Genomic DNA, 26,755 nt, shown 5'->3' on the forward strand with positions numbered 1-26,755 from the left:
TCCAAAGACATGCCTGTTAGGTTAATTGGTAACTCTAAATTGCCCTTAGGTGTATGAATGAGTGTGTGCGTGGTTGTTTGTGTGTTGCCCTGCGATGGACTGGCGACCTGCCTCTCGCCCATAGACTGCTGGAGATAGGCACCAGCTCCCCTGCGACCCACTATGGAATAAGCAGTAGAAAATGACTCACTGACTGACTATAAAAAAAAAAAACACAACAAATTCCCCACTGTCATTGTTTATTAATCAAAAACAAAGCCAAAACATAATAAAACTGTGGGGAAAACGGACCATTTTGATGCTATTGCTGAAGTTTAAGATGAAAACAAAAGTTATGATTAATCCACACCTTTTTCACTCTTTCTTCCTTTTCCACCAGTACAGTTTCACCACCGTTTCCTGAGCAGCAACTCAGTTGCTGAAGATATACATATGGTGTGCATCAAGGGAAGTGTAACTGCCTCTAATAAAGCAGGAGTTCTTTTATAATAATGCCATAATGCTAAGAAAGAAAGACAAAAGCAATAACCTTTAGAGAGGCAATAGTTGCTCCCCATCAATCTGTGAAATGTCATAAGGTCAAGTCCAACATTTTGCTACAGAGAAAAAAAATATTTACAGCACCGACAGTTGCCAATCCTTCCAGGAGTGGACATCCTAGCAAATTCACCCCAATGTCCGACTGTGCAATATTGAAACCTTTAATCAAAAACCCAATAGCTCCATCACAGACCCTAAAGACCTTAGTCAGTATGTTAATGTTCATGTCAGGACAATTAGAAAAATACCAAAAAGGTTTAATTTGTTTTGAACGACTGTCAAGAGAAACTCTCTTACCTCTACAGGCATATGGCAGCATGACTTAGGTTAGTAAAGCTGCATCTGAACGAACCACAAGACTTCTGAATCAATCAATTAATCACAGAATATCAAGACGAACCAGTCCTACCAACTGTGAAGCATGGTGGTGGAACGGTAATGATTTGGGCTTCTTCTTTACAGCCGCAGGACCTGGTGACCTTGCAGTCACTGAGTCAACCATGAACACCTGCCTGGTCAAACCTGGATCATGGAGTAATGATGCAAAGTTCTAAAGATAAATGGGTCAGAGTTCCTCCACAACAATCTGAAAGACTAAGATTGATGACAGTATGCAATCTGTTGTATGTCAAATTCAAGAGAAACATACAGGTCCTTCTCAAAATATTAGCATATTGTGATAAAGTTCATTATTTTCCATAATGTCATGATGAAAATTTAACATTCATATATTTTAGATTCATTGCACACTAACTGAAATATTTCAGGTCTTTTATTGTCTTAATACGGATGATTTTGGCATACAGCTCATGAAAACCCACAATTCCTATCTCACAAAATTAGCATATCATTAAAAGGGTCTCTAAACGAGCTATGAACCTAATCATCTGAATCAACGAGTTAACTCTTAACACCTGTAAAAGATTCCTGAGGCCTTTAAAACTCACAGCCTGGTTCATCACTCAAAACCCCAATCATGGGTAAGACTGCCGACCTGACTGCTGTCCAGAAGGCCACTATTGACACCCTCAAGCAAGAGGGTAAGACACAGAAAGAAATTTCTGAACGAATAAGGGACAGGATATTTCTAATTTTGGCAATGTTCCGGAGGTGAAAGAAGGAAATCCTAGAAACCTGTTTTAATATGGGATTTAAATGACATGTCCTGGTCAAAAATAACACCAAGGTTTTTTACTTTATTACTGGAGGTCAATTTAATGCCATCCAGGTTAAGTGATTGACTAAGCAGTTTCTTTTTTAAAGACTCCGGTCCAAAGACGACAGCTTCTGTCTTGTCTGAATTTAGAAGCAAAAAATTTAAAGTCATCCAAGTTTTTATATCTTCAAGACATGCTTGTAGTCTAACTGGTTGGGCTCATTAGGATTTATGGATAAGTAAAGCTGAGTATCATCAGTGTAACAGTGAAAATTTATCCCATGCTGCCTGATAATTTGACCTATTGGAAGCATATATATAGTAAAGAGAATTGGCCCAAGTACTGAGCCCTGTGGTACTCCACAATTAACCCTGGAGTTTAAAGATGATTTATCATTTACATGAACAAACTGGAATCTGTCAGACAGATAAGATTTAAACCAGCCTAGTGCTGTTCCCCTGATCCCTACAGCATATTCCAGCCTTTTTAAGAGAATATTATGGTTGACTGTATCAAATGCAGCACTGAGATCTAACAGGACAAGTACAGACACAAGTCCATTATCTGAGGCCATGAGAATATCATTAGTGACTTTCAGCAGAGCTGTTTCAGTGCTGTGATGAGCTCTGAAGGGGGGACCACCACCCCAGTCTGCCAGTCCAGAGGCACTGTCCCCGACCGCCACGCAATGTTGAAGAGGCGTGTCAACCATGACAGCCCTACAACATCCAGAGACTTGAGGTACTCAGGGCGGATCTCATCCACCCCCAAAGCCTTGCCACCGCGGAGCTTTTTAACCACCTCGGTGACTTCAGCCTGGGTGATGAAAGAGTCCAACCCCGAGTCCCCAGCCTCTGTTTCCACCACAGAATGCGTGATGGCAGGATTGAGGAGATCCTCGAAGTACTCCTTCCACCGCCCGATAATGTCCTCAGTCGAGGTCGGCAGTCTCCCGCCCCCACTATAAACAGTGTTAGCAAAGCACTGCTTCTCCCTCCTGAGTCGCCGGACGGTTTGCCAGAATTGCTTCGAGGCCAACCGGTAGTCCTTCTCCATGGCCTCACCGAACTCTTCCCAGGCCCGAGTTTTTGCCTCTGCCACAGCCCGGGCCGCAGCACGCTTGGCCCCACGGTACCCGTCAGCCGCCTCCGGAGTCCCACAAGCCAACCACAGCCGATAGGACTCCTTCTTCAGCTTAACAGCATCCCTTACTGCCGGTGTCCACCACCGGGTTCTGGGATTGCCGCCACGACAGGCACCGCAGACCTTACGGCCGCAGCTATGGGCAGCAGCATCGACAATAGATGCAGAGAACATGGTCCACTCGGACTCTATGTCTCCAACATCCCCCGGGATCTGGTCGAAGCTCTCCCGGAGGTGGGAGTTGAATACATCCCTGGCCGAGGGCTCCGCCAGGCGTTCCCAGCAGACCCTCACTATGCGCTTGGGCCTGCCGAGTCTGTCCGGCTTTCTCCTCCTCCAGCGGATCCAACTCACCACCAGGTGATGATCAGTGGACAGCTCAGCCCCTCTCTTCACCCGAGTGTCCAAAACATGTGGCCGAAGGTCTGATGATACGACAACAAAGTCGATCATCGACCTCCTGCCTAGGGTGTCCTGGTGCCAAGTGCACTGATGGACACCCTTATGTTTGAACATGGTGTTCGTTATGGACAATCCGTGACTAGCACAGAAGTCCAATAACAAAACACCACTCGGATTCAGATAGGGGAGGCCATTCCTCCCGATCACGCCTCTCCAGGTGTCACTGTCGTTCCCCACGTGGGCGTTGAAGTCCCCCAGCAGTATAATGGAGTCCCCGGGAGGGGCACTATCCAGCACCCCCGACAGGGACGCCAAGAAGGCAGGGTACTCTGCACTACCACTCGGCCCATAGGCTGAAATGATAGTCAGAGACCTCTCCCCAACCCGAAGGCGCAGGGATACAACCCTCTCATCCACTGGGGTAAACCCCAACACGAGACGGCTGAGCTGGGGGGCAACAAGCAAACCCACACCAGCCCGCCGCCTCTCCCCGTGGGCCACTCCAGAGTAGAAGAGAGTCCAACCCCTCTCAAGGAGATGGGTTCCAGAGCCCACACTGTGCGTGGAGGCGAGCCCGACTATTTCTAGTCGATATCTCTCGACCTCCCACACAAGCTCAGACTCCTTCCCCCCCAGCGAGGTGACATTCCACGTCCCTAGAGCCAGCCTAAGCATCCGGGGATTGGGCCGTTGAGGTCTCCACCTTCGTCCGCCACCCAATCCTCTTTGCACCGGTCCCTCACGGTTCCCCCTGCAGGTGGTGGACCCACTGGGGGATGGCCTCGCGTCTCTCTCCGACCCCAGGCCTGGCTCCAGGGTGGGACCCCGGCTCCGCCGTACCGGGCGACGTCACGTGCCTCGATATTGTGTTCTTCATGAGGGGTTCTTGAACCATTCTTTGTCTGACCCATCACCTAGAACCTGTTTGCCATGGGAGACCCTACCAGGGGCATTTAGGCCCCAGACAACATAGCCTCTAGGATCATTTGAGCACTCAAACCCCTCCACCACGTTAAGGTGACGGTTCAAGGAGGTCTGAAAACTAATCTAAAAATTGAGAGTAAGGGCCTGGTGGACGGTACAAAACAACAAACAGAAGAGGTTTTAGTGCTTTGCAATTTGGATGAGGAAAACTAAGGATTAAATATTCAAAAGAGTTGTAGCTATTGATTGGTCTGGGACTAATCAATAAATCCGACTGAAAGATGGTTGCTACTCCTCCTTGCCCAGTAATTTGAGGAATGTGAAAATTTAAATAATTAGTAGGAGTTGACTTATTTATAGTAACATAATCTTCTTGCTGCAGCCAAGTTTCTGTGTGGCAAAATAAATCAATCTGATTGTCACAAATCAGGTCACTAACTACCAATGTCTTTGAAGAGAGAGATCTTATGTTCAGTAAGCCACATTTAATTGTTTTATTTTTCTTTTCGGTCTGAGTTGTTTATTTTTATGAGATTTTCCTGATTTCCTGCTTTTAGATTATTTTTTAACCTATTAAATTTTGGCCGTGGGCGAGACACTGTCTTAATAGGGTAATGGCTGGGTAGCAGTACAGAAGCTGCAGAGAGGAGTGTTAAATTACAACCCTGCTTCCTGGTCTGAACCCTGGGTTGTCAGAGTTTTGGAGAACTAATAAATTCGGCCAGATTCCTAGAAAGAAGAGCTGCTCCATCCAAAGTGGGATTGATGCAGTCTTTAGACCACAATAATTTATTAGTATGGTGTAGGGCCTCCTTTTGCGGCCAATACAGGGTCAATTCATCTTGGGAATGACATATACAAGTCTTGCACAGTGGTCAGAGGGATTTTAAGCCATTCTTCTTGCAGGATAGTGGCCAGGTCACTACGTGATACTGGTGGAGGAAAACGTTTCCTGACTCGCTCCTCCAAAACACCCCAAAGTGGTTCAATAATATTTAGATCTGGTGACTGTGCAGGCCATGGGAGATGTTCAACTTCACTTTCATGTTCATCAAACCAATCTTTCACCAGTCTTGCTGTGTGTATTAGTGCATTGTCATCCTCATACACGGCACCGCCTTCAGGATACAATGTTTGAACCATTGGATGCACATGGTCCTCAAGAATGGTTTGGTAGTCCTTGGCAGTGACATGCCCATCTAACACAAGCTTCTTTGAGGCTTCTCCACACTTGTCCAACCCCTGTATATACTTGTTCTGGAGGATGAAGGTCATTGAATTCATCAAACATCCCAACTGGGCGATAATACAGTGTCATAAAAGAATGACCGTAGACTGGATGTTTACATTTTAGCCTGCAAGCAAAGGTCTTACCTGGATGTTTATCAACCATCCACCGGTTTTATTTATTTGGCTGGTGACCTTCCCCCTGTGCTACAACCTAAAATAAACAGCCAGAGGATTGGTGGTCTTTGTGGGATCTTGATGAGGACTTCTGGGACATATTAAGAAGGAAATTAGTTTATCATGATTAATGACAGAGCATGGCACTTCATGGAAAGTTTTGTGCATGCATTTAAGATCTGCAGCATGGTGGTGGTGGTGGTGGTGGTTTATCATTGTGGTGACAGATCAATGAACCTAAGTGGTACTCTGTAAATATAAAACAAGTCCTCTTTAATCAGGAAAGTCATTTTTTATTGGAGAAGAAACCATTTTACAAAGTCAGAAAAGCTGATTACTCATAATTAATAGTGTAGATAGAACAATAATTGGTTAAATTTGAGTAATTTAGTCAGATTATTACCGAGTCTGTTGAGCTGTGCATTGCTTTACCTCTCAGTAGTGCTGCTTCATGAGATTCTTTATCACAACTGAATCTGTTTCCATGTGATACAAGCATCCTCACAGCATCCTTATTACGATATTTAGGACGTAACACACTCTGACTATCGCCTTTTAATGGACATGCAAAATGTGTCCATCTGCTGTGGCTGTGTTGGTGAAGTGTCAGACAAAACAAATTGAAAACTGTGTGAATTTGTTGTGGATTTGCATGCACTTAGCAGAGAGTGTTTTTTTTTAACGGCTCCAACAAAAGAAGAGAGTTTCTGGTTGAAGTGTAAAAGTTTCTGTGGTTGAACCGCAGCTATAGGTGAAATCCAAAACACTCGTTTTGAAAGTTTCACTTATCTCTGTCTTTTCCACTACGGTAAGTGTAACTCATGCAAGACTCCTGCGACACAGATAAAGGTTGTTGAAAAGAAATGGTCACCACACACAAGCTCCATTTCTTAAAACATGATGGAGGTTGCATCAAAGGTACCAAAACCCAGCACTCAATATCTCCTAATCTCTGGTTTTAATGTGAAAAACACCCCGAAGATCATCATGTTTCATCTTACGCCGTCAAAAACAATGGACACACTATTGGCTTGGAGGACAAAAGCTAGGAGCACTTCGATGAATCTCTCAGCTGCCCTCACTTTTTTTTTGCAGGGCCTGTTAAAGAAATGACTCCCAAATCTATGAAGGGAAGTGTTAGTCAACTGGCATGAAAAGTGTGAAACTGAATCACATAAACATGAGCCAGTAACTTCTCCTGAACTCTATAAACATAAACTATATTTAAATACAAAGATAACTTCTGCTTTTCTGTCGTATGTGGTGTCTGTCCTAACAGCTACTGTGTTGGTATCTTCCTGAACAAAAGATAACAAATATTTCATGTCTGGTGGGTGAAACAAGGAAGGAACTTTCACAGCACACTTGATTATGACAGTTTCATTCAATTCAAACACATCTCTGTTGAATATTAATGTAAAACAGGGCGGACGAAATTGGAAAAACGATTTTTAGTTCTACAGATTCTGTGCTGATTTTAGTTTTGCTTTTCTTAATATTGAACCAACATGATTTTTCTTTATTTTTTTATAAATAAACCCACCGATGGCTGAATTAGTCAGGAAAATAATAAACAAAAGCATGAAAAACAAATATTCAACAATGTAAAGCAAAGAAAATTTTGAGAAAATTTCTGATTACAGAAGAAAATTGGAACAAATCTGTTATTTTCACTCCTGGCTTCTATAGTTTGGTTTGTTTTTTGAGTCAAGATTGTTTTCTAACATAAATTGTTTTTGTACATTATTTGACTAAAACTTCACCTCAGTTTGCTGTCTTGCAGCAGAGACCTCTCTTCTGCAGTCTTAGACACAGTTTACCTTTTTGGATCCAGATATGGACGCTGAAGTTTAATCCTAGTTAAAACACAAAAAGAAACATCTCCCTGGGAAGATGTGTGAAAGTTGTTGGAGGTTCTATTTTGTTAGGAATTCATCATAATTGGCTCATTTTTTAAAATGACTTCCTTCTTTTCTTGCCAAACTATTGTTCAAAGAAAGTTCTCTGTTTCACTGCTTCTTCCTGCATTTGTCTGCTTACTCTGATAGATTTGTGGAGTGAAAAATCCGAAAGCTGAACTTCCAAGCTGAATTATGCTTTTGTGCAACTACGTTAGAATATTACTCCAACAAAACAGTAGAATATGCAGGAAGAGAGAGTTTGGCTCTTTAAATCAACGTGTCTTCCATTAATCTGCAGATTTTTATTCAGAGTTTAGTTCATGGGTCCGGAGTGAAGGAGAAATCGGTTGTCGTCGGGTTTTGGAACAAAAAAAACATCAAGCTTTTAGAGCAAAAGAGAAAGTTCATAGGGCCTTCTAGTCCTTTCCATATTTATAGAAAATGAGAATAAATGTATATAAAAAGGGAATGAAGCACATATGTTGCAGTTAAATAACAAGTTCTAACCATAAATAACTCCTTGTACCATCAATGTCATTTTATTGAAGAATTTCTATGCAGATATTGCATAAAAACAGTAGAAAAAAAAACTATCTTATGTTTCTATATACAAGTAATGGACATTTGTATATAATCTTCAGCCAAAAGTATTAGCAGCCACTTTAAAGAGCCCAGAGACCTACATTTATCTCTTGGGCTGCAGGTTGCAGATCCCTGGTTTAATAAAACCAATCCATAGCGGCAGCATAAAAAAAGCAAATACCAGAAGTCTAAAGGTCGTTGTTGGAGTTCATTGTCCTGTTGATCAACTAATTAAATAATCAGCATCTGTGATCCTCCAGCGTCCTTCCTACAGACAGGCTCTGAAAGTTTTAGTACGGCTGCTATTTTTGGCAAGAACTCCGATAAGTCAAGTACTTGTTGATGGAGACGCAACAGAAAACTCAAGCAGGAGGTTTTCGAAGGTGGAGCGCTTTTTACATTCCCAAAACAAGATTTGTCCCAGGTCTTAATTTAATCATCCACATTAAACCTCATAGATGGTCTCTTTCATCGCCTTGTGGGAATAAATCTGTACTTTCCTCAGGCACGTTTAAAGTTGCTGCTACTAAATATTCTGGCAGGAGCTCAAGACAAAGACATGGTGAACGTAAAGACACAGGGAATGCTTCAAACGTCAGAGAAAAAGCTTTAAAAAAAATTTAATTCACCACAGAAAGACATACAATGAATAAAATAATAAACATTTAAATAATCCAAATCCACCCAGTAAGACACAGGAGTACAATCAAAAACAAATGTATATGCAAAGAGAGGGAAATGTATACCTGAAATGATCACTTTTTGATACAAAATTACTGAAAAATCTTTTAAAAACTCCTTTTGTTTTGGACTCTAAATGCATCACCAAACAGCATGTTCTCTGATGCACGTCTCTGATGCACGTCATGAGGTAGTCATCTGAAATGGTTTTCCAACAGTCTTGAAGGAGTTCCCCAGAGGTCGTAACCTGGGTCCACACTTTTGACTGGTCGTGTATGCTTTTGTAATCCTTTTGATTATCTTTTAGACTCAAAAATTCGACCTGTATCATGGAACCTGCCGCACGTTTTGTTTATTTTATGGGTAATTTTACATTGAGTTGTTCCACTGATACAAAGTTTACACAAAATGACTTCTTACAGGCTGGAGGAGCTTGATCACTATTAATCACCATTCTGACATGTAAATAATTATCATAAAAATAAAAAAATGCACAAACTAACTTAAATATCTTATTTAAATCCAGACGTACGAAATAAGTAGAGCTTAAAATCAGCTTTTGAAACATGTCCAGTGGTCCATTGTTTAGTGGAACCATCCCATAATTACCAGCTTCTCACTTCCCACCTTGTTTCACTTAAAAAAACTGATTTCTGGTTGCTATCAGAAAAAAACTCACACATGGGAAGTGCTTCTGCTGCTTGTGGGGCCATATCTGTTGCCACAGATTGCTCTCTTATTGGTCGTCCAGAGGAAAATATTATTATGCAACAACATCTGTTTAACCCCAATTAGATCCAGAACAAGAACCCTTGTCCAGATGAAGAATCAGCAGTCCAGTCCAGGACTGAGTTTTATTAAAAGGTTCTGACTACAGAGAATGCATATATGACCTGGTTTGTGTGGAGAGAACAAAGCAGGATTGATGGAGGTAAATTACTCTTTAAAGAAACTTTGGTACAGAGTTCAAAACCTAAAAACACAGAAAACCATAAAACATGAAATGTGTATTTGAAACAAAAATAGTTTTCAAATTTGTTGATAGATTTTGATTATTATTCAAATCAACGCATAAACAGAAACCAGATTGTTTGGAGGATGGTTTTGGCTGGTTTTGTGCAGAACTTTGCACCCCTGTCTGGAAAAAAGGATTTGTAGTTCAGGAAAGTGGGCCTACTGAGTACTGTACAGTATGTGTTTTCAGTACTTGTTCTGGGATCTTTACATGAATTACTGCATCATTGTGGCCTGGCATGGAAGAGATCAATCTGTGCTTCTGCTGAAGTGTAATGCAAGCCCAGATTGCCCTGATAGCTGTCTTAAGACCATCGGCGTCATTGGCTCTGGTGTCTCATCTTCATCTTAACAATGCTCCATAAATTCCCTGTAGGGTTTAGGTCAGGTCAGTTTGCTGGCAAACCCAGCACAGAGATATCATTAAATTATTTAGGTCCAGGTCCTGCTGGAAAATGCAACAAGCATCTCCATAAAGCTTGTCATTGCATCTAAAATAAGCGGACTTTGGACTTGGTAAACACAGTGGACCAACACTAATCAACTTGTGAGCGTTTAGCACCCCAAATCATCCCTGACTGTGGAAACTTCCCACTGGACTTCAAGCAACATGGATTCGAAGCCTCTCCACTCTTCCCCCAGACTCTTGATGTCCAGATGAAATGCAGAATTTACTTCACAATCCTCTCAAGGCTGCTATTATCCCTGTAGGTTGTACACCTTTTACCACCACTGTTTTTCCTTCCACTCAACTTTGCGTTAATGTGCTTGGATACATCATTCTGTGAACATCCATCTTCTTTAGCAATTACTTTTGATGGTTTACCCTCTTTGTGGAGAGTGTCAGTGACTGTCTGCAGTTTCGAACATGATGATGTGGACAGTACATGTTCATAACATAACCTTTTATGTATTATAACATTGCTTTTATATTGGTCATATGAAATATAAACATTTTCTGAGAAATTGAATTTGAAGTTTTCATTACCTGTAAGCCATAATCATCATCATTAACAGAAATGAACACTTGAAATAATTTACTCTGTCTGTAAAGAATCTATACAGTACACAGGTTTCCTGTTTTTAAATTCAATTAGCAAAATACATTTTTGTATTCTTATTTATTTAGATGCATTCAATGTATTTTGAGTATTTTTTTGGAGGAGTCTATCGTGTCACCACAGGATTTTTGAGTAATGTAACAATATTAACAAAGTTTTCATATGTAAAATGAGATTTTTCCCCTTTCTGAAGTTTGAACTATCAACTTTTGGAAATGGGAATGTGACCAAGTCTTTCGTGTTTTTACAAATTTCCAAGATGGACGTGGAGACATTCCTGTTTGTGGATGATTCGTGTGCTGACATAAATTTTCTGTTATTTATTAAAAAACAGAAATTAGATTATTGATTTTTATGCTAATTCAATACATGCACAGGTGCATAAGAGGAATACACACCTGAACCAGACTTTCTATCCAAACTCACAACCTAAGGAGTGAAACGGGTCTGTTTTAGTCCCCAATGAGTTTGTTTGCAACTGCAAGATCTTGTTGTTGTGTTTACCTTTTTAAATAGCTCACCAGCACTTTCAGATTAACTCAGGATGATGAGCAGCAGCCTGCAAATTAGAATATCAGACACAAATCTAATGGTCAGGCAGAATTTTGGACTACTGATTCCACTTTATTAGAGCATTTTATGTGTGGGTGTGTGTTAAAGAAAAATACTCGGAAGATTAGATTCTCAGAAGCAAAGTCAAAGAAAGTCCGCTAAGCCTCAGGACAAAAAGCACTGCACAGATGCTTTGAAAGACAAACTCTGTGTTAACTTTTTTTTTAACTGCATAATAGTAAAAGACTCTTCAGTCATTCGAGTGCACACACTGCAGCTGGAAAACTGCTTTCCAGCTGCAAAGAAACAGACTGTTTTGATAATAGAGCCCTGTGTTCAGCTTAGGAACCAGAGATCACTGATCGGACAACACAGCCATTCACGAGTGTGACCTCTGACCTGTGAAGCCAGTCACAGGTGATTCAGACTGAGCGATACTGTTACACACCTTCTGTGGTTAAAATAACAAGAAAAAAAGGACTTAATGGACTCAGAAAGTGCAGGTAACGTCTTTGTGGGTGTACAAAACCAAATGTCTTATATTTCTTTTTTCAATATTTAAATATGCAGGTCTGAAATTAAAAGTTAAGACTTTCCAAACATGGAGTTAATCTATGGTAGGTCCCATGGAGTTACGGCTACTTTGTTTATCACATCTTAATTTAAGAAATATATGATGATACACATTTAGAAAAAAATGCTCTTTTGTGGGCTTAGAATCACAAGGAAAGCACAAAACATAACAGCATAAAGTTCTCACACTTCTCTTTATTGTTCTAATGGTTTTAATGTGGATGTACCTTTTTAAAAGAAACAAAGGAGGCTATGGTACACACACAAAACAAATGGTTTCCTTACGATCAGGCTGTAAATGATGTCATTTATGTCAGTAAAGTCCTCAGAGACTTTGCTACATTATCATTATTCATATTAATGTGGGAGGGCAAGCATGTATTAATTGTGCAAAACAATAATTGTCTGTCTTACTGGCATTATTTAAGGAAAAACTGCTTAAACACAATCATGTTAGTAGCAGTAACATGATGATCATTGGGAAGTTTAGAAGATTTCCTATTGCACAGCCTTTGTGTCCCACCCTAATGTTTTAGTCAGGTTGAGATCTGGGCTTTAACTAGACCATTGCAATATTAATGTTCTATTGATTATCTAGGTTGAGTTCCTGACTCCATGACTGCAGGGTGCCAGGGGCCTATGGCTCTAAAACAAGCCCATTACACCACTCCTCCACCACCGTGGTTGCATGAGGTGTTTGTGTTGATATGTAATGTTTGGTTTTCTGCAAGGATGGTTTGGTATTTTAAGGACAGACATCTCTGCTTGGGGGGCAACATTCGGTGTAGCGATGGTGCGGGCACCCCAAATATACAGAGGTTATTGTTCCTCAGTGGAGCCATCCAGGGTTCTACTCTCGACCTCAGGATCTTTACTGCACATCTCTTCCCCTATCCCTCTCTGTCCTTTTCATGTCAGAAAACTGAGTAAAGTCAACCAGCCCCATAAAACCCTAAATAAAATCATCTTTACTTTCGGTCTTGTCTGTCAAAAGCACATTGTTCTAGAAATGCTGTTGGACTTCCAGAAATACTGTTTCAAACCCATAAGCCATACTGCCTTCTTGTTTCTAAAGATACTTTCTCCATCCAAACAAGCCATACAGGTCCTTCTCAAAATATTAGCATATTGTGATAAAGTTAATCATTTTCCATAATGTCATGATGAAAATTTAACATTCATATATTTTAGATTCATTGCACACTAACTGAAATATTTCAGGTCTTTTATTGTCTTAATACGGATGATTGTGGCATACAGCTCATGAAAACCCAAAATTCCTATCTCACAAAATTAGCATATTTCATCCGACCAATAAAAGAAAAGTATTTTTAATACAAAAAACGTCAACCTTCAAATAATCATGTACAGTTATGCACTCAATACTTGGTCGGGAATCCTTTGGCAGAAATGACTGCTTCAATGCGGCGTGGCATGGAGGCAATCAGCCTGTGGCACTGCTGAGGTCTTATGGAGGCCCAGGATGCTTCGATAGCAGCCTTTAGCTCATCCAGAGTGTTGGGTCTTGAGTCTCTCAACGTTCTCTTCACAATATCCCACAGATTCTCTATGGGGTTCAGGTCAGGGGAGTTGGCAGGCCAATTGAGCACAGTGATACCATGGTCAGTAAACCATTTACCAGTGGTTTTGGCACTGTGAGCAGGTGCCAGGTCGTGCTGAAAAATGAAATCTTCATCTCCATAAAGCTTTTCAGCAGTTGGAAGCATGAAGTGCTCCAAAATCTCCTGATAGCTAGCTGCATTGACCCTGCCCTTGATAAAACACAGTGGACCAACACCAGCAGCTGACACGGCACCCCAGACCATCACTGACTGTGGGTACTTGACACTGGACTTCTGGCATTTTGGCATTTCCTTCTCCCCAGTCTTCCTCCAGACTCTGGCACCTTGATTTCCAAATGACATGCAGAATTTGCTTTCATCCGAAAAAAGTACTTTGGACCACTGAGCAACAGTCCAGGCGCTTCTGCCGCTGTTTCTGGTTCAAAAGTGGCTTGACCTGGGGAATGCGGCACCTGTAGCCCATTTCCTGCACACGCCTGTGCACGGTGGCTCTGGATGTTTCTACTCCAGACTCAGTCCACTGCTTCCGCAGGTCCCCAAGGTCTGGAATCGGCCCTTCTCCACAATCTTCCTCAGGGTCCGGTCACCTCTTCTCGTTGTGCAGCGTTTTCTGCCACACTTTTTCCTTCCCACAGACTTCCCACTGAGGTGCCTTGATACAGCACTCTGGGACCAGCCTATTTGTTCAGAAATTTCTTTCTGTGTCTTACCCTCTTGCTTGAGGGTGTCAATAGTGGCCTTCTGGACAGCAGTCAGGTCGGCAGTCTTACCCATGATTGGGGTTTTGAGTGATGAACCAGGCTGGGAGTTTTAAAGGCCTCAGGAATCTTTTGCAGGTGTTTAGAGTGAACTCGTTGATTCAGATGATTAGGTTCATAGCTCGTTTAGAGACCCTTTTAATGATATGCTAATTTTGTGAGATAGGAATTTTGGGTTTTCATGAGCTGTATGCCAAAATCATCCGCATTAAGAGAATAAAAGACCTGAAATATTTCAGTTAGTGTGCAATGAATCTAAAATATATGAATGTTAAATTTTCATCATGACATTATGGAAAATAATGAACTTTATCACAATATGCTAATATTTTGAGAAGGACCTGTACATTGAGATCAAGCGGCTGAGTTTTCTGCAATTAAAACTGCAAACCATCAAAACTTGTTTTTTTATGCTTCTGCTCAATTGTCGCATCACATCAGTTGAACGTTGCTGATAGATCACCTCTTATTGTTATAGGGAAAACTAATACAACTAGTTCAAGCTTCTTCAGTTTGCCTCAGCTTTTGCTAAATAAGAGAAAAAATCATGTGCAGTGATATATCTCAAGTTATATTCATATGATTTTAAGATCTCATTAGAATCAAGTAATATTTTCCTGATAAGGACAAAATCCTCTAATGCCTACAGTCAACGATTTCTCAGCTGCAGCTTTAAAACAGCTTTTCCTAATATAATGATGAAGCAGTTTTGAAACTATAACTTAAGATACAAACTGTTTAAACTTTGGTATAACTTAAAACCTCAGAACTGGCCCGTTGCTACTCCTATAGTACTGATATGTGTATCTTTTTACCATGAGTCTTGAAGTGCACCTCTGCAAGGGTGCACGTATGTGTTAAAGATCAAAAATAAAACCAAATAAAGTAGGTCATTGTCGTTTACTGGTAAAGGTGGTTTAACACAAACCTCAACATGCTCTGACTCCTCCCACTTTTTCACTGCGGTTTGAAGCCAAATGTCAAACAGTTTCAGCTCATGACCTACTTTACAAAACTTTAGATTCATCCCAAATTGTTACTTTGATTCATAATAAAAACATTGTAATGAGATTTTAATGAGGTTGCATGTTTTATTTAGCCATATTTGGCACAGATTGTTGCCTTCTAGCCATTTAAGCATAAAATTATCCTTACCCCTGAAAGATTTAGATGTAAACTAGTTTTCATATAACCAAGAAGTTTGTGTCAGAAATGAGACCAAAAAAGATAAAACAATATAAAAGAAGTATTTATTTGGAATAAAAAAAACCAACTTTATCTGTTTTAACTTACATTTAATTAAGAATGACATGCTGAAAAATTATTCATACCCTTCTTAATTATTTGTGAAAAAAGTTTGTATTGGCATTATAGCAATTAAAGCATTTTTCTAGATGCTGAGCAGCTTTTTGCATGTTTTTACTGGTATTTTGATGATTATCTCTGGTGATGACCTTCAAGGTCTCTTTGCCATGACCCTAATCTTTAACTACTATCATAGATTATCTACAAAATATGTGTCAGTCATACCTAAGGACAATTTAGAGAGACCAGTTAACCTAACAATCATGTTTTTGGAATGTGGGAGGAAGAAGGAGTACCCAGAGAAAACCCACACATGCACCAGGAGAACATGCAGACCCCATGAAGGAGGACCTTCTTACTACAAGGCAACGTGCTACCTACTGCTTCACCATGCAGCCCCAGAAGAAACATAATAAGAAACATAATATTTATTCAAGCCTCAATCTGCCAGGGGTATAAATAATTTTAGGCTTAACTTTATATCGTTACATTTCATATCATTTTGCATCGTGACAGTAAAACAATTACATTTTACTTGTATTTACTGTAAAAGCAACTGCTCAGCTTTTTGATAAAACAGATAAATTGGTGGTAGTTTTAAAGTGTACTTTAAATTTACGAACAGGTTTCTTCTGACTGGAAGTAAAATTAATGTTAAGCAGTGGCCCAACCAGAGTGCCGACTTGAATCTAATAGAGAAGATGTGGAGCAAGCTTAAAATTAAGGGGATGGCAAGGAGGTCTTCCAACCTCTTGGAGCTCATCAGCAAATCTACAGGGGTTGGACAATGAAACTGAAACACCTGGTTTTAGACCACAATAATTTATTAGTATGGTGTAGAGCCTCCTTTTGCGGCCAATACAGCATCAATACATCTTGGGAATGACATATACAAGTCCTGCACAGTGGTCAGAGGGATTTTAAGCCATTCTTCTTGCAGGATAGTGGTCAGGTCACTACGTGATACTGGTGGAGGAAAACGTTTCCTGACTCGCTCCTCCAAAACACCCCAAAGTGGCTCAATAATATTTAGATCTGGTGAATGTGCAGGCCATGGGAGATGTTCAACTTCACTTTCATGTTCATCAAACCAATCTTTCACCAGTCTTGCTGTGTGTATTGGTGCATTGTCATCCTGATACACGGCACCGCCTTCAGGATACAATGTTTGAACCATTGGATGCACATGGTCCTCAAGAATGGTTCGGTAGTCCTTGGCAGTGACGCGCCCATCTAGCACAAGTATTGGGCCAAGGGAATGCCATGATATGGCAGCCCAAACCATCACTGATCCACCCCCATGCTTCACTCTGGGCATGCAACAGTCTGGGTGGTACGCTTCTTTGGGGCTTCTCCACACCGTAACTCTCCCGGATGTGGGGAAAACAGTAAAGGTGGACTCATCAGAGAATAATACATGTTTCACATTGTCCACAGCCCAAGATTTGCGCTCCTTGCACCATTGAAACCGACGTTTGGCATTGGCATGAGGTACCAAAGGTTTGGCTATAGCAGCCCGGCCGTGTATATTGACTCTGTGGAGCTCCCGACGGACAGTTCTGGTGGAAACAGGAGAGTTGAGGTGCACATTTAATTCTGCCGTGATTTGGGCTGCCGTGGTTTTATGTTTTTTGGATACAATCCGGGTTAGCACCCGAACATCCCTTTCAGACAGCTTCCTCTTGCGTCCACAGTTAATCCTGTTGGATGTGGTTGGTCCTTCTTGGTGGTATGCTGACATTACCCTGGATACCGTGGCTCTTGATTCATCACAAAGACTTGCTGTCTTGGTCACAGATGCGCCAGCAAGACGTGCACCAACAATTTGTCCTCTTTTGAACTCTGGTATGTCACCCATAATGTGTGCATTTCAATATTTTGAGCAAAACTGTGCTCTTACCCTGCTAATTGAACCTTCACACTCTGCTCTTACTGGTGCAATGTGCAATCAATGAAGACTGGTTACCAGACTGGTCCAATTTAGCCCTGAAACCACACACACTAAAATGACAGGTGTTTCAGTTTCATTGTCCAAACCCTGTATGTACAGGATGCTAATTCTGCTTATTTTAAGAGACTTCGTCGTTGCCTTTTATTCTATTTTCACACGTTTTGCTGTTTCCCTGTCTGATCAAACTGAATGTGCAATGTTTATGTTCTGGTTCTCATGAGGAATTTATTTATTTTTTATCATGACCATGAGTCTGTGTAGCGATTTTGCTACCGTGTCTGGGGTTAAACAACCAGAAAGCAGATAATCAGGGAATAAACCAACAGGGTCGGGTTGGAAGAGCTGCTGGTCCTTCAGCTGTGTAGGATTGATTTGATCATTTTTATCAGCTATAATAAGGAAAAACCCAAGCCTGATAAAAGAAACAATTGTCAGAACGTTGAAATATCGGATTCTTATAACAAAACAAAACTAATTGGTTTGAAACAGCTGGTTTTATACTTGTTTTATCTTAATTGATGCATTTGGCTTTTCTGGTCATGAAATCATCAGCAAAAATATATATTTTGTATGTGTTAGGAAAACACAAGGCATACTTAAATGGCATTTATCACTTTCACAGTTTTAAAAACAAAATCTCAAAATGTTTTCTGTGAATTTTGCTTTTTTTTATTTTTACAAGTAATCTCTAAAATTTAGCAACACAGCCACCTTCTGAGGAAAGTACTAACTTTGTTGAAGAGGTAGAGCTTCCCAGAGTACTTCTGCCAAACATGGTCCTATAAGGTTAAAGGGGTTATTAAATGTAAAACGAGTCTACTATACAGTGTAAGATAAAAAATGGGGGAATTCCACTTAGTTGTAACTGTAGGAGTTGTTTTTAATCAGTCTGGTCCATTGTTTCTGCTGCAAAGATATGAGAACACTATTTGTTAAGAATTGCCTATTTCTGTCGTCCTGGTGAACCAACAGGCTCGTTTTATCTCATCTGAGACAGACCCTTGGACCAGACGTAGCTTTTGTCCCCGTCTCTTCTTCCTGTTTGGGATTCCTGACTTACTTTAGGAGTGACGTGCGGTTCTAAACGGGAAGCCTCCCCTTTCTGAGTCACCAACTTTCATGGGAAAGACATCAAGTGCCTGGTGAGGAATGATGCAAACCTGGAGTAAGAATAAGTAAAAAACCACAAGTGCAGTTTAAACTGGAGCATATTGGGCATATGCTCAATGTAGTTTCCATTTCTGTTACACATTTATTCCCTTTGACAAGAACTTTGCCATTTAAATGTCTTAACCTTTTACTGCTTGGTATTAAAAGTGTTTAGATCAGAAATTAGGTCCATGTGAATAGGCTGTAGGTTGGAAAATAAAAAGGTGCCCTCTAGGAAACAGTTACCTCATTATGGAAACGGTTGTAAAGACAGCACAGCTGGCACATCGACTGCAGGACAAATGTTCGGTTTAAACAAAACTAGGACTGATTTTCCATCTTTTAAATGAATATAATAAATTACTCTGTCTCTTTACTCTACAGATTATGATGGAGAGATAACATACGAAGGAAGAGGAAGAGGAAGAGAAGATGTCATTTTTTGGTTTGGAGTGTTTCGCAAACACTGAGGGAGGTAAGCCCTATAGCTTCTCTAGATATTTTAATAATTCAGCATTTAGCTTTGACCGGGAGTTCATTTACTTTAGATTTAGGTGTTATTACTATTTCACAGATAAATAGAATCAACATTTCTAGAAGTAAAAGCACCATATGAAGGGCACAAAGATGTTTGTTGTAATTGAATTTCACATTACATACTGATACTGCAGTGTTTGTCAATATTGCATAAATGCAATTCAAATATTTTCAGATTTTCCAACCTTAGCAACTCTATAAAATATACTGAGTGACTTATTTTTTAATCAAAATTTCAATCTACTTCAGATTCAACTGAAATTTGCACTAAATAAATAAAAAACTGAGATGATCGTTCGCAACAAATTGTTATTCCTGCATAATTATTACTGCTCCATCACATCAGTTTTTCATAAAGTTTAATGCTGTATTATTTATTATAGCAACTGTTATGTTGGTGATGAACTCCATAAGTTATTGTTAGCATACTCTTTTATTGGGATCATTTTTAAAGCTTGACTTAAAAAGCTTTAACTATTTTATTTTTATTTATCTTGAATTATCAGGACTGTATTTGTTGTTAAAACACTCAATATGGAAAATAAAACATTATATTCTTGTCTGTATTTGGCTGTTTTCAACAAATGTGATTTGCTAAGTTGCTAAATGGTGGGTGAGGTGGGGGCAGTTCTATTTTTATTTTTATTTTTTAAACTTAACCTATGAATCATTGAGGCATAGGTTAGGCTTAAATAAAATCCTCTAAACTAAAAGATATATCAGTGATAATCAATACCTATTTATTTAAAAGCCAAGATTTGACGGTGTCACAAACTTCTTCAAAAACTTTCAGATAAAAAAAGAAATTAAAGACAAAACTTTGAAGCACCTTTATGGAGCATGGGGCTAAAACTTGTTGTTGTTAAATCTGAGCTGCTTGGGGGTTGACAGCTGGGGCAGAGGTTCGGGTATGACATCATCGTTTTCACGTAGTTGTACATTTGTTGTCTTCAAGATAATCCAACAAATTAAAGCACCTTATCTCACAGTCTTCTTTCAAACCCTCAGAAATCCAGTTTTTGCTAAACATTCATTCTTTGAATCTAAATCAAATAATTGGGTTGGGGGAGTCTAGCGAAGGGAAAGGCCACTCAGGAAAAAAGAAGCCATCATTCCAAAAACAGCATAAAAGCCAGATTATGGAGACAAAGACCTTAATTTTTGGTCCAGTAGTACAATGAAATTAAAATAGAAGCCATTGCCCACAATGCCCACGCTTACATATGAAAGTGAAAAGGGGGAGATTATACGCCTGAGATTACTTTTCTCAACTGTGAAGTATGGAGTTGGCAGCATCATGTTGCATGGATGTTTTGCTTCAGGAGGGACTTCACAAAACGGATAAAATCATAAGGAAAGGAAAGTATGTGGAAATATTACAGCTGCATCTCAAGAAACCTGCCAGGAAGTCAAAGGTGAGGCACAAATAGATCATCCAAACAACAAAGTCAATGTTTTGTAGTTGCCATTGAAAAGCCCTGATCTCAGTCCTAGAAGATTTGTGGAGAGAGCTGAAAAGGTCAAAATAGATAAAAATTCTGACTCCGAGGGCAATACTATGATTTTTTCCGTCTCAATGAAATTTCCAGAGGTTTAAAGTTGCAACTGTGAGTAAGATGCTTTTCATTTTGATGCTTTTTTTTTTTTTCAAAAGCTGAATCGCCAATTACAATATAGACTTATACAGATTGTTGCTGTTTTTGTTTGGAAGAGTTCACTTCCTTTTATACATCTGTTCTGCATTAAACATCCTTTTTAAAGAAGCCTCTAAATATTTGATCTTCCCAAAATAATAGTTTTTTTGTCCTTTTAAAGCAGAACTGGAGAGAAAACTCAGAGCCAATGACCGAGAGTACAACCGCTCCTTTAAATATGCAGTAAGTACTATACAGTCAGCGCATACTGTGTGTCGTTCTGTTGTGTTCTACTTTTTTGATTTCAGCCCTGTGAACCTGACAAAACATTTTACCACTGATTTTTTTTGTTTGTATGCAGAAAACAAAATCTCCCCTTGGGGTGTGTCTTGATTTGTTTGTGTCTGGTTTTTATCAGGGGACTGGAAGTCAGCCAAAGAGCTGAACGTACTGCTGAAGAAAGTCCAGAGTATCTATTGCTGTTTGTAGCAAATACCTCACCTTTTTGGGAGTAGATGATGAAAACGTTAAATATACCTCCAATTATCTATCAAACAAAACCTGTTAAGTCACAGTATATATAGAAGGCAATAACACCCCTACAGCACTTCCAAATAGTCATGATATTGGATAAACCTATCCTCCATGCTGCTTCAAAGTGGTATAAACACTCATTTCCCCTGATATAAGCACTTACAGACAGAACTGATCTGTGTGTGGGTGGTGTTGTTAGTATGGAGATCCAGTTATAATACGATGGAACAACAAACTTTTCAGCCTCCTGACAAGAGCCTTCTGTTGTAGAGCAACACATTTAGATCTAAATTACGTACATCCTTAAATCTGAGAGAAAAGCCAACAAAAAAATCCCATAGTATATGTGAGAAATATTTTGATAATTTCCTTTAACTCAGACATGTCTGTTGGCAGCCTTCAGGAGGGAGAGTGTCAAGGTGGTTTCCGGGATTTGTTAACCAGGCTGGTGGCAGATGGGAAAAAACTGTTCTTGTGGCGTGAGGTTTTGGTCCGGATGGACCGCAGCCTCCTGCCAGAGGGGAGAGTTTCAAAGAGTCTGTGTGGGAGGGATCAGCCAGAATCTTCCCTGCCCGAAGGCAGAGCTGAAATCCACAAACAGGATCCTGGCATAGGTTCCTGTGGAGTCCAGGTGCCGGAGGATGAAGTGAAGGGCTAGGTTGACTGCATCATCTACAGACCTGTTGGCTCTGTAGGCAACCTGCAGGGGGTCCAGAAGGGGGTCAGTGATGTCTTTTAGGTGTGAGAGCACAAGGCGCTCAAAGGACTTCATCACCACAGAGGTCAGGGCGACGGGTCTGAAGTCATTAAGCCCTGTGGTCCTTGGCTTCTTGGGAACAGGGACGGTGGTGGAGGACTTGAAGCAGGCTGGCACATGACATGTCTCCAGTAGGTGTTAAAAATGTCTGTGAAGACTGGAGACAGCTGATCAGCGCAGTGCTTCAGGCTGGCTGGTGAGACAGAATCCGGACCAGCAGCTTTCCGGGGGTTTTGTCTCCTGAAGAGTTTGTTTACGTCCCTCTCCTGGATGGAAAGAGCCGTCCTCGGCGTGGGTAGGGGGCTGGTGGGGGGGAACTTCAGGGTGGGGGTTGGAGGTGCCAAGGCCCCTCTTGAGGTTGGAGTGATGGGGGTGGTGGATTGTGGCTGCAGCTGTTGGGGGGTGTCGTGGGGGATGGTTGCAGGACTGTCCCTTTGTCTTTCAAAGCGGCAGTAGAACTCGTTCAGGTCGTTGGCGAGGTGTCAGTCTTTGATGGAGTGGGGGGCTTTCGGCTTGTAGTTGGTGATTTGCTTGAGCCGTTTCCAGACAGACGCAGAGTCGTTGGCTGAGAACTGGTTTTGGAGCTTCTCAGAGTACAGTCGTTTGGCCTCTTTCACTGCCTTGCCAAACTTGTACTTTGCCTCTCTGTATATGTCTTTGTCCCCACTCCTGAAGGCCTCTTCCTTATCCAGTCTTAACCTTCTGAGTTTAGCTGTGAACCAGGGTTTGTCGTTGTTGTAACTCACCCTGGTGCATGATGGTACACAGCTGTCCTCACAGAAGCTGATGTAGGAAGTCACAGCCTCTGTGTACTCGTCCAGACTGTTGGTAGTAGTCCTGAACACATCCCAGTCTGTACAGCCTAAACAGGCCTGGAGATTCTCCACAGCCTCACTGCTCCACTTCCTTGTCGTCCTCACAACAGGTTTGCAGAGCTTTAGTTTCTGCCTGTATGCAGGAATCAGGTGGACCATGATGTGGTCGGATTGGCCCAGTGCAGCACGTGGGACGGCGTGATAAGCGTCTCTGATGGTGGTGTAACAGTGATCCAGAATGTTGTCCTCTCTGGTCGGACATTTTATAAACTGTCTATATTTGGGAAGTTCGTGGGTCAGATTACCTTTGTTAAAGTCACCAGCGACGATTACTAAGGAGTCCGGATTGGTCCGCTCCACACTCAGTATCTGGTCGGCGAGCATGCGCTGTGCGACCTGCACGTTAGCTTGCGGCGGGATGTAAACACCGACCAGGATGAACGAAGCGAACTCACGGGGGGAATAGAAAGGCTTACAGTTTATGATGAAGGATTCCAGGTCTGGAGAACAGTGCTGCTGAATCACTGTCACGTAGTTGCACCAACCACAGATTCCTCCACCTTTCACTTTGCCGGAGAGTTCCGTGTCTCTGTCCGCTCTGTAGAGCTGGAATCCTGCCAGCTGCAGCGCAGAGTCCGGTATTAATCCACACAGCCACGTCTCCGTGAAGCACAAAACTGCCGATGAATAAAAGTCCCTGTTTTTCCCCAACAGCAGTTGTAGTTCCTCAATTTTGTTGGGAAGTGAGCGCACGTTAGAGAGAAATATTCCAGGTAACGGTGTTCGTAGTCCACGCTGGCGAAGTCATACCAGCACCCCAGCCCGTTTCCCTCTCTTCCGGCGTTTCACCGCGTGAACAAAGGTGAGCGCACCTTTGACCAGAATGTCCAAAAATTCCAGAGCAGTAGGCAGAAAAGTGGGAAATAACTCCTCTGGTGTAGTAGCCCTGATGTTCATGAGTTCTTCTCTGGTGAGAGAGCTCCGGGTACCATCACAGAAGACCGTTTTAAAGCAAAAAACAAAACAAAACAATGCGCACCAACACGCCGAGGCCACCATCTGCGCGGCGCCGCAGATGGTCGCAGAAGGTTACTTTTCTGTTTTCCTCTTATATTCTCAACCATCGCCAGGATCGGCGTCCTTTCTTTTTCTTCATTACCGTAATGCACCTTGTATGCACGAAGCTAATCTTTAAGAGGGAGCTGGTGTCGGCTCACTTGACCACAGTGCAGTAACATATCTATAGGTTAACGCCATCTGTTCTCGGTTTTTGAAACAGAAAATCCAGTTTCCCTAATCTTATGCTTAAGATTTACAAAGTTTCATCCCACTTTCTGCTTACGCTTACTCATTGTTGGTAAAATTGCAGAGTACACAGTATATAACAAGAAAATAAGGACACTAAATAATACTGCTGTTGAATGACTTCCGTTGTGGCTCTTGTATTTGACCTGACACTTCTGGGCCACCATGTAGAACAAGAGCTATGCATTTTGCATTCACTCTTTACCTTTGGTCCCATTGACTTCTTTAATATAAACACATATTTTTGATGCACTGTAATCCTGGCATTTTATAAAACTTTTCCCATGAGGACCAAAATAATCTAATCTAATCTATTTTTTTGTCTAGATGGAGTTCCCTCTCTCTTATTGAATATGTGGCATACCATGTTTATGCAGGTGCATCTTTTGTGAGAATAGTTTGGAGCCTGCAGTTTGCAGACATTTCTCCAGGAGACTAATGGCGCTAATTCTGCACTTCACAAACCTGTAGGTTTGTTAAGGAACCACAGCCAAGACCTTCCAGAAAGTGGAGACACACTGTCTCCACTTTCTGGAAGGTCCAGTGTGCCAAATGTGGAGCACATGCCTGCAAAATGCACCTACAAAATATGAAGAAAAATAAACAGCTTAATATATTGGTTTAGTCTGCAGGTATTGAAAAGATTCCATGATGTGAACTTGAAACATTTTTTAATCTTCTATTTTTATTACAAGAGGTACTGTTTTGGGACCAAATGTAAAAAGTGTACATTTTTATAGTAAATTATCATTGCTCCAAAAATAATAATGCATCAAAATCAATATATTTTTGACCTAATCAAGGCTGTAACACCCACATCCAAAATATTCAATTTTAGTGTTTATTTTTTGGAAAATACTACATAATTTGTGTTTTTGCCATCAAATATCAGGGTTTTTGGACAAAAGACTTAAAACATATAAAATATATTTAAATATGAAAACTTTAACACACTTTTACAAAGTGGAGACAGTGTGTCTCCACTTTCTGGAAGGTCCAGTGTGCCAAATGTGGAGCACATGCCTGCAAAATGCACCTACAAAATATGAAGAAAAATAAACAGCTTAATATATTGGTTTAGTCTGCAGGTATTGAAAAGATTCCATGATGTGAACTTGAAACATTTTTTAATCTTCTATTTTTATTACAAGAGGTACTGTTTTGGGACCAAATGTAAAAAGTGTACATTTTTATAGTAAATTATCATTGCTCCAAAAATAATAATGCATCAAAATCAATATATTTTTGACCTAATCAAGGCTGTAACACCCACATCCAAAATATTCCATTTTAGTGTTTATTTTTTGGAAAATACTACATAATTTGTGTTTTTGCCATCAAATATCAGGGTTTTTGGACAAAAGACTTAAAACATATAAAATATATTTAAATATGAAAACTTTAACACACTTTTACAAGAGGTACCATTTCGGGATGTAAGGATAAAACGTGTGTGTTCAATATAAACGTGCCTCAAATGTTAAACTTTTTGCAATCTCAGGTGCATTTGCATCAAAACATGTCAGGCTTAATGTAGGCAATGCAATGTTTCATGCTAACTAAGACTGATTAGTTGCATTTAAGAACTTTATCTGACAGAGATGGTTCAATTAAAATTAAATTATCTTTATTGGTCATTGCACATGTACATTACAATGAAATTTGTCCTCTGCATTTAACCCATCCCTTATAGGGAGCAGTGGGCTGCCATTGTACGGCGCCCGGGGAGCATTCTGGGGCTAAGGGTCTTGCTCAGGGACCCAGAGTGGCAATCTGTGGGATACGAACCTGGCTCCTTGTGTCCCCTCCTGCAAGCCTCCTGTTCTAACCACTAGGCCACTATAGATTATAGATAGATTATAGAGATGATAGATTTCATTGTTTAATTAAGTCCTGAAATGCATGTCTTGGCTGGTGAGCACCAAGTGAATTTCTTTACAAACTTAATTGCAGGCTTTCAAATAAATTCCATCACATTTAAATATAATATCCATTTTGTCTGTTTGATAACTTCTTCAATGATAGTTTGCTTTCTAAATTTGAACACAAATGGAAAGTTATGAATTTCCAAATATTCAAGTGTTTGGGTCCTTTTTAATTTGATATTAATGTATTCTGATATTTTGGTGACCTTTTCTTTTCTCTTCTCTTTTTCCAGACAAACGCCATCAAGACCTCCAAGTACAATTTCTTCACCTTTCTTCCTCTCAACCTGTTTGAACAGTTCCAGAGGATTGCTAATGCCTACTTTCTTGTTCTGTTGGTGCTGCAGGTAAGAGGCAACAAAAAGCACAAACATCACTTAACTGTCAAGGAACCTGTAAATTAGAAGATCATCATATGTAAAAGCTTAACTTCCAACTTGTGCATGCACAACAAGCTGATCCGTTGATTGTGGGTCAGCGTTGACTTCAGAAAGACCTTTCATCACTCATGGTTGATATGGGAATAGTGAAGGATAGTTCCAACATCTTTGCATGTCACAGACAACAC

General features: G+C 40.6%; 1 protein-coding gene across 4 annotated transcripts in view; it reads left to right on the plus strand.

Moving 5' to 3' along the window:
* LOC124878185 (phospholipid-transporting ATPase ID-like) overlaps positions 1-26,755 on the plus strand; it is a 73,213-nt gene that overhangs the window by 8,516 nt on the left and 37,942 nt on the right. The window contains exons 3-6 of one of the 4 annotated variants that reach the window (XM_047382015.1): positions 18,504-18,673; positions 19,065-19,155; positions 21,033-21,094; positions 26,421-26,534. In XM_047382015.1, coding sequence (XP_047237971.1) covers positions 19,113-19,155; positions 21,033-21,094; positions 26,421-26,534 — 219 coding nt within the window. In that variant the 5' untranslated portion in view covers positions 18,504-18,673; positions 19,065-19,112. The remainder of the gene's footprint in view (positions 1-18,503; positions 18,674-19,064; positions 19,156-21,032; positions 21,095-26,420; positions 26,535-26,755) is intronic. The other 3 variants (XM_047382017.1, XM_047382014.1, XM_047382016.1) reach the window with 3 other exon arrangements.

Source organism: Girardinichthys multiradiatus, chromosome 12 (assembly GCF_021462225.1).
Source record: "Girardinichthys multiradiatus isolate DD_20200921_A chromosome 12, DD_fGirMul_XY1, whole genome shotgun sequence".
NCBI lineage: Eukaryota > Metazoa > Chordata > Actinopteri > Cyprinodontiformes > Goodeidae > Girardinichthys > Girardinichthys multiradiatus.